Source organism: Nannospalax galili, unplaced genomic scaffold (genome assembly GCF_000622305.1).
Source record: "Nannospalax galili isolate Female #2095 unplaced genomic scaffold, S.galili_v1.0 scaffold660, whole genome shotgun sequence".
Taxonomy (NCBI): Eukaryota; Metazoa; Chordata; class Mammalia; order Rodentia; family Spalacidae; genus Nannospalax; species Nannospalax galili.
The window spans coordinates 1,811,998-1,823,795 of record NW_008349073.1 but is presented as its reverse complement, the minus strand read 5'-3'; the positions used below and the strand labels follow the sequence as shown (position 1 = coordinate 1,823,795).

The window sequence follows — 11,798 nt, the reverse complement described above, 5'->3', positions numbered from 1 at the left end:
ACTGGAGTTACAGACAGTTGTTAGCTGCCATGTGGGTGTTGGGATTTGAACCCAGGTCTTCTGCAAGAACAGTCAGTGTTCTTAACTGAACCCGGGTCTTCTGCAAGAACTGTCAGTGTTCTTAACTGCTGAGCCATCTCTCCAGCCCGAATCAGACTTTTTGAGAGGTGGTCTCCTGGCCAGGAAATTGACAGGCCCAATTGGATCAAGTCTTAAAAAGGGACAATAGTGTGTAAAGTGATCTTTGGGCCAGATCAGAATGTCATGTCTCCTCTACCCAGGACCAGAGGTGGAACTCAGACTGCTTTTGGCCAGGTTGGAAGTAGCTTTCCTTTAATGGGCCTCAACAAAGCCCTGAAACCTACACTTTTTCATAGGGTATTTTAAATCTTGAAGGACAATTGTGATGTTTCCCTTTTTGTTGATACTAGGGAAATGGGAAGTGGGATCCAAAGTGGATTATGATGAGAGGAACTATCCTCAGTGATCTCCAAACCTAATACCTGTCTCGATACCTAACAAATACATAGCAAATGGATGGATGGATGGGTGGATGGATGGAGGGGTGGATGGATGGATATGGGCAGCATGTACAACTGGAGCAGCTTTAGGATATCTAAGCAACAAAAAGTAAATCAATTTTACCCAAGTATAAAAACAGCTGCAGGGCCAAGGAGGTGACTGAATTAGTAAAGTGCTTACTGTACAAACATGAGGACCCGAGTTCAATCCTCAGCACCCACATAAAAAGCCAGGCCTGGAGGCCTGATCCTAGCACTGGGGAAGCAAAGACAGGAGGCTCCCTGGAGCTGCTGGCCACCCAGCCTAGCTCAGTCAGTGAACATAAGGATCAGTGAGAGACCCTGTCTCAAAAACTAAGGTGGAAAGTAATAGAGGAAGATACTTAACATTGTCCTCTGGCCTCCACACATGTACTCACATGTGTATATGTACCTACAGTTACAGATATACACTACACACATGCATGTACATCCATACACATACACACATACACAAAACTGCTGCATATAGCATTATTCTTGGATGAATCAATTTCTGAACTGTTCATTAAGTTCTCATACTAAAGAATGTCCTTACATTTAAGTATTAAAACAAGTAGCACTAGCTATTAAAATTTGTGTTAACAAGTTAAGCAGTAAACCATATTAAAGTATATTAATGGGACTAGATTACTTACTAAATTTATGCTAACAAGTACACAGTAAAGATCTTATCCTTAAAGCACCAAGATATTTATACCACATACAAGGCTATCAACAAAAATAATTGCTTCCATGAGCAACTGGTATGGCTGCTGTCCTAGTTGCTTTCTACTGCTGTGATAAAAACACTGACCAAGCCGGGCTTGGTGGCTCACACCTTTAATCCCAGCACTCTCGAGGCAGAGGCAGGCAGATCTCTGTGAGTTCAAAGCCAGCCTGGTCTACATAGTGAGTTTCAGGCCAGCTGGGGCTACAGGGAGACCCTGTCTCAAAAAGACCAAAAACAACAACAAACAAACAACAACAACAAAAAAAAAACACTGACCAAAACCAACTTGGGGAAAGTGTTTATTTTATCTTACATCTCCCAGGTCATGGTTTGTCACTGAGGGAAGCCAAGGCAGGAACTCAGGTCAGGAACCTGAAGCAGAGACCATAAAGGAACACTACTTGCTGGCTTGCTCCTCTAGCCTGTGCTCAGCCTGCTTTCTTATACAACACAGCATCACCTATCCAGAGGTAGCACTGTTCACAGTGGGCCGGGCCCTCCCACATCACTCAACAATCAGGAATATACCCCACAGACATAGCCACAGGCCAATCCAATGGAGAAAATTCCTCAACTGAGGTTCCCTCTACCCAGGTATGTCAAGTCGACAACTGAAGCTATCCAACACAGCTGCTTAATGGAGAATGTGGGCCCCAATACTTCAGAGGCTGGACCTTAATATTAGGAAAATGCAGTGACCCTCAGTCTTAATTATTTATTTTGTTTATTGTTTGTTCTTTCTCCTTATAGTTAGTGCTGAAGAAACCTCAAGGCCCCCAGCCCAGTGAGAGCCTCATGCAGCTGGTGGTCAAGGGGGAGAGTGAGGCCCTCTCACAGATTTTTGCCGACTTGCATCAGCAGAACCAGTTCAGGTATACGACTTAAATTGGCCTAGCCCCTACCATCCCTGCCTGTAGCCCAGAAGGTCCCAATATGAGACGTATGGTTGAAGATCACAGGAGGGATATGACATACTATCGTACATAGTGCCTAGTCTCTGAGCAACCTTACCTGCCCCCTTTGCCATCATCTCTTATCTCCACACAGGAAACAGGGTAGGCTTGACTCCAGAGGAGGAACTGTACAAAAAAGAGAGATAGGAGGGAAGATTTCTTTTTTGTTTGTTTCATTGATTACATTTATTATTTTTTAATTTTTTATTGAATTTTTGTGTACTTCATATATAAAATCATCTTCATATCCTTTTCCCCTTTGTCACCCTCCTATAGTTTCCCCCACCCCTCACTGGAGTTCATATGCTCTGTCATTTGTGTTAAGGCCTATCATATAAAGTTAGTGTCCCCAGATGTCCCTCAATGCAAGTTCATCCACTGGGATTTAGTAAGCCTATCTAGAGTCCCTTCCTTGAAGAAGATCAGCTCTTCCTCACCCAGCCCTAATCAGCTGCCAATAATTCTTCAACAAGATTGAGGCTTGCTGTTCATTTCCACAGTTCTGTGTTGGGTTTTGTCTGCCTAAGTTTGCATAGGTCTTGTGCATCCTGACACCATTGTCGTAGGCTTGTATGAGAAGGGTCCCAGGTACCTGTAGAACTTTTTCCGCATGGTCATGCTTCCTGGCTCTTACAATCTTTCTGCCCCCTCTTCTGCAATGGTCCCTGAGCCCTGGGTGGGTAGACCTCAATATAGGAGTCCTGTCCAAGGACCCACATGCTGTAGACTCTTAGTCTCTCTGTTTTGGCCATTTGTGACCTTTTGTGTTCCTGGCCCTCTGTTGCATGAGGGCGCATCATTGATGGGAATTGAAAGATGCATTAGTGTTCTCTTCATCCCTTGTTCTATGTTCCATGAGTCTTGTGTGTAGAGGTTGCATCCTAGAGGTGACACTTAGGCTTGGGCAATTCACAGAGAATCTCTGTGTGACCAGTGGTATAACTCTGTAATAATCTCTGTTGAAAAAGAAACGACTTTGATGGGTGGTAACTGGGACACGTGTATATAAATTTAAGGATCCATATTTTGCAGATAGTAAGAAATTACATTTGTCTAGGGATATGAGAACCTTGGGGTTTTCTCTAAGATCTATGACCTCTCTAGCTATGTGTATTTGGCTAGGTTTGCAATACCACACATGAGTTTCCTCCCATTGAGTGGGCTTTAAGTCCACTCAGTTAGCTGTTGATTACCTTCAAGATAAAAGTGCCACTACTGCACCAGTGTTGTTTGCTGTGCTGGTCAGTGGTGTGGTTTTTAGGCCTTGAAGCTGGGGTTGGACCATCGATTGATGTGCTCCCTTACCAACATGTATAGTGCTCTCCAAAGCTATGAGAGCTAGCCTTCAGGGAAGGTGGCTTCCAGGTCAGTCCCAGCTCCATTGCTCCAAATTCTGTGTCCAAAGTATGTCCTGTCTTCAGCAATAGGGTCTTACCTTCAAGTTCTGGGAGGCAATCAAGGACTGGGTGGCAATAGTCTTCATAATCTTGGGAGTCTCTTGAACTACCCTGGCCAACAACTTGAAGGAAAGTTTCTCCTGTCTGGCACTGTTTCTTGTTATGTAGCTTCAGCTATACTCATGGACTCATGTGGGGATATTGTCTGTGTAATTTTTCAGTAGGTTTTTGGAATAATACAATTCCCTCTGTTTTTTCATACTAGCTAGGTACTATTTACCTCTCCTCTTTCTCTCCCTGTCTTATCCTTCCTCCCCACCCTCTCCATCCTCCCTATCTAAAGTGTCCCCATTTTCCCCATTTCTCCTTTGATAGTTTCTGTATGCTATGGTCCCACCTCTCTTGAGCTCCTTCTTCCCCTTTATTCCCATAATTCTTTGTATAGCAGGAGGTAAGACTTCTTAGACTAGAAGGTATCATGACCACAAAACAAAGATGAAGTAGGGCCCAAGGTCCTGGTGCATGTCATTGTGGCTTAAACGGAGAAGGAAACCAAAATGGGTTCAGCAAATTTCACCAGGAGAGAAAATTGAAATGACAGAGAGATTTGTTTTGAGATAGGCTCTCATGTAACCTAGGCTGCCCTCAAATTAATTCCCTATGTAATCAAGGATAATCTTGAATTCCTGGTCCTCCTGCCTCTACCTCCCAAATACTGGGATTATAGACCTATACCACCATTCCTGGCTATAGAAGACAATTTTCTTTCTTCCCCTTTACTGGGGATTGAACCTAGGACCTCAGGTTTCCTAGTCAAGGGTTCTACCACTTAGCTGCATCTCAGCCCAGGGGGAGAGATTTTTGTAACAACAGAAAGCAGTTAGACTAGCAGCTCAGAGGTAAAGCCCACAGCCTGTCTTTCTGAGTCCTGGAGCAGTAAGCTAAAAAGAAGGCGCTCAGGGGAGGGGAGCTCACAACTAGGGCCTCAGTCACTGCTTCATGTTCTTAGCCTTCTTCTTGGCATCAGTTTTCAGCTCTATAATATGGAAACGAGTACAGTGCCAGCCTCGCCCAGATACTGTCAGGATTAAATGAGTTCAAGTACTTAGCTTTGAGAAGCAGATATGAATAAGGCCAATAAATATTAAGTGTATTACAAACTTGGTCTTGGGAAAGACTTAATAGTTTCATGGTACAAAGGAATATACACTGAAGATTGTCACTCTATATAACATATGGGAATCTGTAATTAAGAAATTGCTATGTAAGAAGTCATATTCTGGAGCTAGAGAGTGTCAAGTTCTAATACAGCAAGGTATTTTGAAGTAATTTTTTGACTTTCAAATTACTAAATCACAGCTGGGCTTGGTGATGCATGATCATTATCCTAACACTCAGGAGGCTAGGGCAGGAGGATTGCTGTCACTTTGAGGCCAGCCTGGCCTATAAAGTTGAGAACCTGTCTCAAAAACAAAAACAAAACACAAAATTAGTTGCTCTGTCCCCAAAGGAAAATGGAAGCAGGGTTACTAGGGGCCCACCAGTAACCTCTGACTGAACAGACAGCTTTTAATTCTGGAAGGTGGAGAAACAGGCGCTAGCCAAATAAAGGAGAGAGAGAAAGAGCCAGGCAGGTTGAAGAAGCAAATGGCCGAGGCTTTGTCCAGAGGAGTTTAGTTTGGAAAGGGCAGGAAAGTCATTGGGGAAGAAAATATGTAGAAGGGGGCAGAGGCCCAGCCAGGCCAGCCCTGAGAAGCCATATGGAAGAATTTAAACTTTAAGTGGAATGGGAACCTTAGCAGTATTTTAAACATGGAGGTGACTGTGCTCCAATTTACATTTAGAAAAGGTCACTCTTGCTGTGACAGTTGGTTGAAAGGGAGGTAGAAGAGAGGAGAGACTCTGAGATCAGCTCCACTGGGGAGCTATGGCAACCTAGCCTGGGCTAGAATGTACAAAACAAGGCAGGGAGGATGCAAGGAGTGGAAGACCCCCCCACACCTTTTTTTTTTTTTTTTTTTTGGTCTTTTTGAGACAGGGTCTCACACAGGCATTTAGATCCCAGTTTCACAGAAGCCAGCCCCAGGTGATAGCTGTCTCCTCATTCAGACAGGTTCCAGTCTGGTTGCAGGTATTACCAGTTTAGCAGCAACATGCCACTTAACAGTAAAGAGTATGCATAGCTGAGATGCAAGATCCAACAGATAGAACTATAACCCCCTCCTCGGCAAAATCTATGGGCATTATAGTCTCTGTTCCCTACCTCCTCTTTTCATACCTCCCCCTTCCCTTTTCTCATGGAAACTTAATATGGGTCACACTCACTGAGTATAGCCACATCTGACCTTTTCCATATTTATAACTGCCTCTAAATCTTTTGTATCAGGAAAAATCTAACTGTGAGTAAGTTTTGAAATGATGTTCAGGGTTGAACATGTGGTTAGTAAGTAGCATTCTTGCTTAACCTGCACACAACCTGGGTTTGGTCCCCCCACCACCACCACCACATAAACCAGGCATGGTGGCATACGCCTGTAATTCTAGCATCCAGGAGGATTGGGAGTTCAAGGTCATCCTCTGCTACATATGGAATTTGAGGCCAGCATCAAATACATGAGTCCATGTCTCAAAAAACAAAACAAAATGGCAAACAATAAAACTGAGTTCAATGTTCTGTTCCTTAACTTTTGATCTTCATTTCCTTGACCCTGAAATGGCTGGAGTTCCAGAAGAAGCAAAAAGATGGAGATCAACAAGTCCAGCTCAGGTAGGGAAGAGTGCAGGGCTGCATGCCCAGGCAAGCTAGCTACTGTGTGGGGTGTAGGATTCAGACCCCCTGTAATTCCCCCTCCGACCTTCCTGGTAACATCAGGGGTACTATAGTATCTCTATGCTCTGGGCTTTTGAGCCATTGAAGTCAATTGGGGCCCAAGTCTTACCCATGTATTTTTGAGATGTTTCCATATTCTTCATTTCATTTCTAATTCCACAGACAGACCCTAACCCAAGTTCCATTCCTAGTACCCATGTGGGATGGTTCACAACCACCTGCAACTCCAGATCCAGGGGATCTAAGTCTCTGGCTTCGGTGGGAGGTGGGGGGATTGCGTGTTTGCTTGCATACCCATACACAGACACATAATTAAAAATAAAATAAATCTTTTTTTTTTTAATCTGGGCATGGCAATATGAACTTGCAATCCCAGCACTGGAAAGATGGAAACAGGTAGATCCCTGGGGCTCACTGGCCAGCCTAGCCTGGTTGATGAGCCCCAGGCCAGTAAGAGACCCTGTCTCAAAAAACAAGGGATAAATGACACCTTAGACTGACCTCTGGCCTTCACATGCAGAGAGAGAGAAAGAGAGATCTTGGTGCCCGTAATTTCAGACCTTGGGAGGCAGAGGATCAGCTGCTCAAAATCAGCCTCAGCTACAGAGTGAACTCAAAGCAAGCCTGGAGATTAGGGGATGGGGGAGAGATTCAGTTTAGACAACCAGAGGCTCAAAGTTCACTTGTATACCCCCATTAGCAGGTACACAAGCTGACCCCTTGGTCTTATTAAAATTCCCCTTCTAATTTATTAGCCTAATAGGTAGGCATGGCATCTTGAGGTGATGCATTTCTAACATGCTCCAAAATGATGCCAAAGTTTAGGCCACCTTTTGAGTACCAAGGGCAACGGGTCTAAGAACAGGCTCTGACTTTGATTTCCTGGGTTCAAGGCCATTGCCAGTTTAGCTGGCTGAATCTCCTGGGGAAACGTATGTAGTTAATCTGTCCAACCCTAGGGCTCCATAGGGCTCCATACAGTTGCTCTCCTTTTTTTTTTTTTTTTTTTTTTTTCGCTCTTATTGAGACAGGGTCTCCTGGTAGCCTCAGCTGGCTTGGTACTCATGATGTAAACCAGGCTGGCCTGGATCTCACAGAGATCTGCCTGCCTCTGCCTCCAGAGTGCTGGGATTAAAGGTGTGTGCCACCAGCCTGGCATGTTGCTCTCCTTTTATGGGGCTATCTTGCTCACAGGACATAGTGGTTAAGAATGTAGGCTCTGGAGCCAGGCTGCTCATCTTTGAAGATTGACTCTGCCTCCTCCTAAGGTAACCATTAGTAAGTTTATCAACCTCCTTGAGCCTCACAGTTCTTATCTGCAAAATGGGGGTTGTCAGAGTTGCCTTTACAGAGTTGTCATAAGGATGAAAGGCCCAAGAATGTGTGTAATTGTCTGAAGTGCCTGGCATATCATATCTCCCTCTTCCCCCAACTGTTGATTAGCTTCTAGAGGGTTCTGTGAACCAGAGTGCAAACACATTCCTTTTCTTGATTAGAGAAAGCTACTCCCCCTGAAGACAGTATCCCTTGCACCTGCGATCTCAGCTGGAGGGATGAGCTCACTTATGGAGAGTGGGAAAGAGAGAATCCCTCCGGGCCACAGCCTCTCTCACTCCTCGGTACTCTGGCTGCCTCCAGCAGGCCACAACTGTCCCTACACAGAGGTATGGTGAAATCAATCTGGTGGCCTTCCTGGGATAGACTGGAGTTCAAGCTCAAGCCCAGGACTATGTCCTGGGGTCCTGAGGTGATTCCAGAATGCTATGTGTTGGGGATGGGGGTCCTAGCTGTAATGACCTCAGCCCTCTGTATTCCTGCCTTGAGTGTGGCACCTCCAGAAGACCTGAGAGGTCCCACAAGTGGTTTTGAAGGACACACACTGTTAGGATGATGCTCATGGGAAGAGCTTTCTCTCCCCGCTGTATGGGGGGGGGGGGCATGAGCATCTTCTTTGGCGAGTCCTGTGGCTCTTCCTTCCCTTCTTCCCTGGAGTTTTCTTACTGATGAGGATGGGGGAGTACAAAGAGAGAATGAGATCGACTGCAGGGCTGGATGAGGATCAGCTTCCTGGGGAATCCTAGCCTTTCTCTTTCCACACTCCAAGGCTCCCCCATTCATCTTTCATTTATTCAATAAGCACTGTGAAGTGCCTGGTAGACATTGTTTCTGAGGGTTCCAAAGAAGGTGGATGATTCATATTTTTTTAATTTTTTAAAATAAAAATGCTTATTTCTATATTTGCAAAAATGCTTGTTTTAAATTAATTTTTATGTTAGCACACAAAGCGATGGTTTCATTATTGCATTTTTTTCTTTTCATTTAGCAATAATCAAATCATACCTCAGATAAACCTCCATGACTACGATCCTGCCACTGTGCAAAGTTGTCATTATGACATTTCACACATATGTCATTATACATACATTCTTGTACATCCCTTTCTGCCATTGCCCTTCCCTGTTCCTGCTGCTCCTCTTCGTTCAACCCTCCTCTTTCCCAAATAGACCTCTGTGCTGGATAGCTTTAGTGTCAACTTGACACACCTGGGTTGAGGGAGCTTCAGTTGGGGAATTTCCTCTATTGGACTGGCCTGTGGCCATGTCTGTGGGGCATCTTCTTGATGAGTGATGTGGGAGGGCCCAGCCCACTGTGGGTGGTGCCACCCCTGGGCAGGTGGGCCTGTGTTGCATAAGAAAGCAGGCTGAGCAGGGGCCAGGGGAGCAAGCCAGTAAGCAGTGTTCCTCCATGACCTGTGCTCCAGCTCCTGCTTCCAAGTTCCTGCCCTGAGTTCCTACCTTGGGCTCCCTGATGAACTTCAACCTGGGAGTTGTAAGCTGAATAAACCCCTTCCTCCCCAAGTTGGTAGTGGTCAGAGTGTTTTGTCACAGCAATGGAGAAACAAACTAGGACAACCCCTATTCTGCTTTCATGTTACTTACATCCCATTGCTCTCTTCTCTCCCTCTCCCCTCCCTTGAGAATTCTTCCTGCCCTCCCATGGTACAGCATTTCTAAGCCATATTACAGTAATACCTGAGTAAAGAAATAACCTAAAAAAAAAAAAAAGAAACAGCCTGACCCTTATCATTAATTTTAAGGCAAAGAATGAACCCAAACTCTGAGAACCTTGTTCCTTCAGATGTCTTGCAGAACTGCTCTCCAGCCAGGCTTCACTCATTCTCTATTGAAACAGTGTCTCCAGCATGGAATGGGGAAGTAGAAGCTAGGATCTACCCTAACCTTAGAGAATTTTGCCCTTTGGTCCCTAGGCCTAGAATATTACACACAGAGAAAAATATGCTGCCTCCAGGGCTTTGCTGTGTGAGTCAGGCACATCCACATTCTTTCTTTATCTTGGGTAGAGGGCAAGGTGGGGGTCCTGAGGGATTACGGTCAGGTGCCCAGGTCACAAGAGAAGCAGATGACTCAGTGAGCTTGTTTACATTTTAACTTTTTGGTTACAAGGTTAGGTAAACATTATTAGTCCAGACTATATCCATATTGTAAAAGTCATTCCTAAAGTTGCTCCTTCTTTGTTTTATAAGTGAAGACGTCTATCCATATTGTAAAGGAAAGCATTCCTAGAAAAGTCATTCTCACAGTTCCCTTGTTTGATGAAAGAAGAAGCATGCCCATCAGGGTGGTCACTAGGGGTGGGCTGGATGGGGTATGGCACTGAAGTAGCAGCATGACACCATTTTAGGTTTCTGGAAAAGGTGGTACAGGCAGGGCAGCACTGGGAGGAAAGGGCACAAGAACAGGACAGCACTTCATGCAGTCGAAATTCAAGAGAGGGTCTCTCTTCAGGTACCAGGTTGTTGCCTTCTGGTACGGCTTTACCTGTCACACTGCAATCCAGAGAGGCCTGTAGGAGAAAGCACAGATAGGGGGCCTCAGCTCCAGTTACTGAGAAGAACAGGATCCAGATATTAGTTGGCCCTTAAGAGAGTTTATATAAAACCATGGGTTTTGGTAAAACTTCTAGTTACTTAAGATGCTTAGGGGATGGTGTAGAATGGAGAAACATTTTTTTAAATTTAAAATATAAGCTCTTTTTAAAAGATTTGAAGTATAATTTGTTCCTCAGCAGTTAATCCCTGATCCCCCTTTTTTGTTTATGTATTTAATTTTTTAATAATAAATGAGTAAGTTTAATTATGGCTTGTCCTTAGGCTTATATAGGGAATGCCATGAGAGACATGAAGTTCGCAAAAAGAGATAAAAGTTTTAGATACATAAGCAGGATAACTGTTTTGATTTGTTTTGGGACCCCCATTACAGAGAAAGCAGTTAACAAGTGTCTTTTTTTTAAGACGAAGGGTCTCCATGTAGCCCCAGCTGGCCTGGAACTCACTATGTAGACCAGGCTGGCCTTGAACTCACAGAGATCTACCTGCCTCTGCCTCCCAAGTGCTGGTACTAAAGGCATACACCACCACACCCAGCTTTTATTTATTATTTTTATGTATGAGTGTATTGCCTGCATGTGTGCAAGTGCACCCATATTGTACAGTGCCTGAGGAAGTCAGAAGAGGGCATTGGATTCCCTGGGACTGGAGTTACATATGGTTGTTAGCCACCATGTGGGCGCTAGGAATCTAATACAGATCTCCTGGAAGAGCAGCCAGTGCTGTTAACCACTGAGCTATCATCCCAGCCTCCAATAAGTATTTTTTAAAATATTTTATTTATTATTTTTATTTTATGTGTATGAGTGTATTGTCTGCACGTATGTGAATGCACCCATGTCATGCAATGCTGTGGAGGTCAGAAGAGGGTTTCGGATTCCCCTGGAACTGAAGTTAAGGACGGTTTGTAGCTGCCATGTGGGTACTAGGAATCAAACCTGGGTCCTCTGCAAGAGCACTCAGTGCTCTTAACTGCTGAGCCATCTCTCCAGCCCCCCAATAAGGTTTTTTTATTTTTGTTTTGTCTTTTTGAGACAGGCTCTTCCTGTAGCCCCAGCTGACCTGGAACTCACTTTGTAGACCAAACTGGACTTGAAGAGATCCACCTGCCTCTGCCTCACAAATGCAAATGTTGGGATTAAAGGCATGTGCCACCACACCCGGCCCCAATAAGTATTTTTAAACAGCTCCAGCAGACTTGTGTGTTCCAGCAGTAGCAAAAACAAAGCAGTAAAAATATCAACACATAATAAATAAAATATTAAAAATAAAAATAATTTGTAGGCAAATATGATAGCTCTTTTAAAGGTTAGCAGTCTGGCTATCTGCATTAGAAAAAGATACATTATAATTTACCACATGGAATCTTGAATTAAGTACTCATAATTTGGAGAACTTAGAAAACAAAAAACAGTAACATGTAAAAGAACTTGGAAAAA

The 11,798-nt window shown here is 44.2% G+C and overlaps 1 protein-coding gene across 1 annotated transcript in view; it reads left to right on the top strand.

Moving 5' to 3' along the window:
• Fam71f1 (family with sequence similarity 71 member F1) overlaps positions 1 to 8,973 on the top strand; it is a 16,071-nt gene extending 7,098 nt beyond the window's left edge. Inside the window, exons 4-7 of the mRNA XM_029570030.1 lie at positions 2,023 to 2,144; positions 6,352 to 6,389; positions 7,949 to 8,116; positions 8,957 to 8,973. Coding sequence (XP_029425890.1) covers positions 2,023 to 2,144; positions 6,352 to 6,389; positions 7,949 to 8,116; positions 8,957 to 8,973 — 345 coding nt within the window. The remainder of the gene's footprint in view (positions 1 to 2,022; positions 2,145 to 6,351; positions 6,390 to 7,948; positions 8,117 to 8,956) is intronic.
• The last annotated feature ends 2,825 nt before the right edge of the window (positions 8,974 to 11,798 follow it).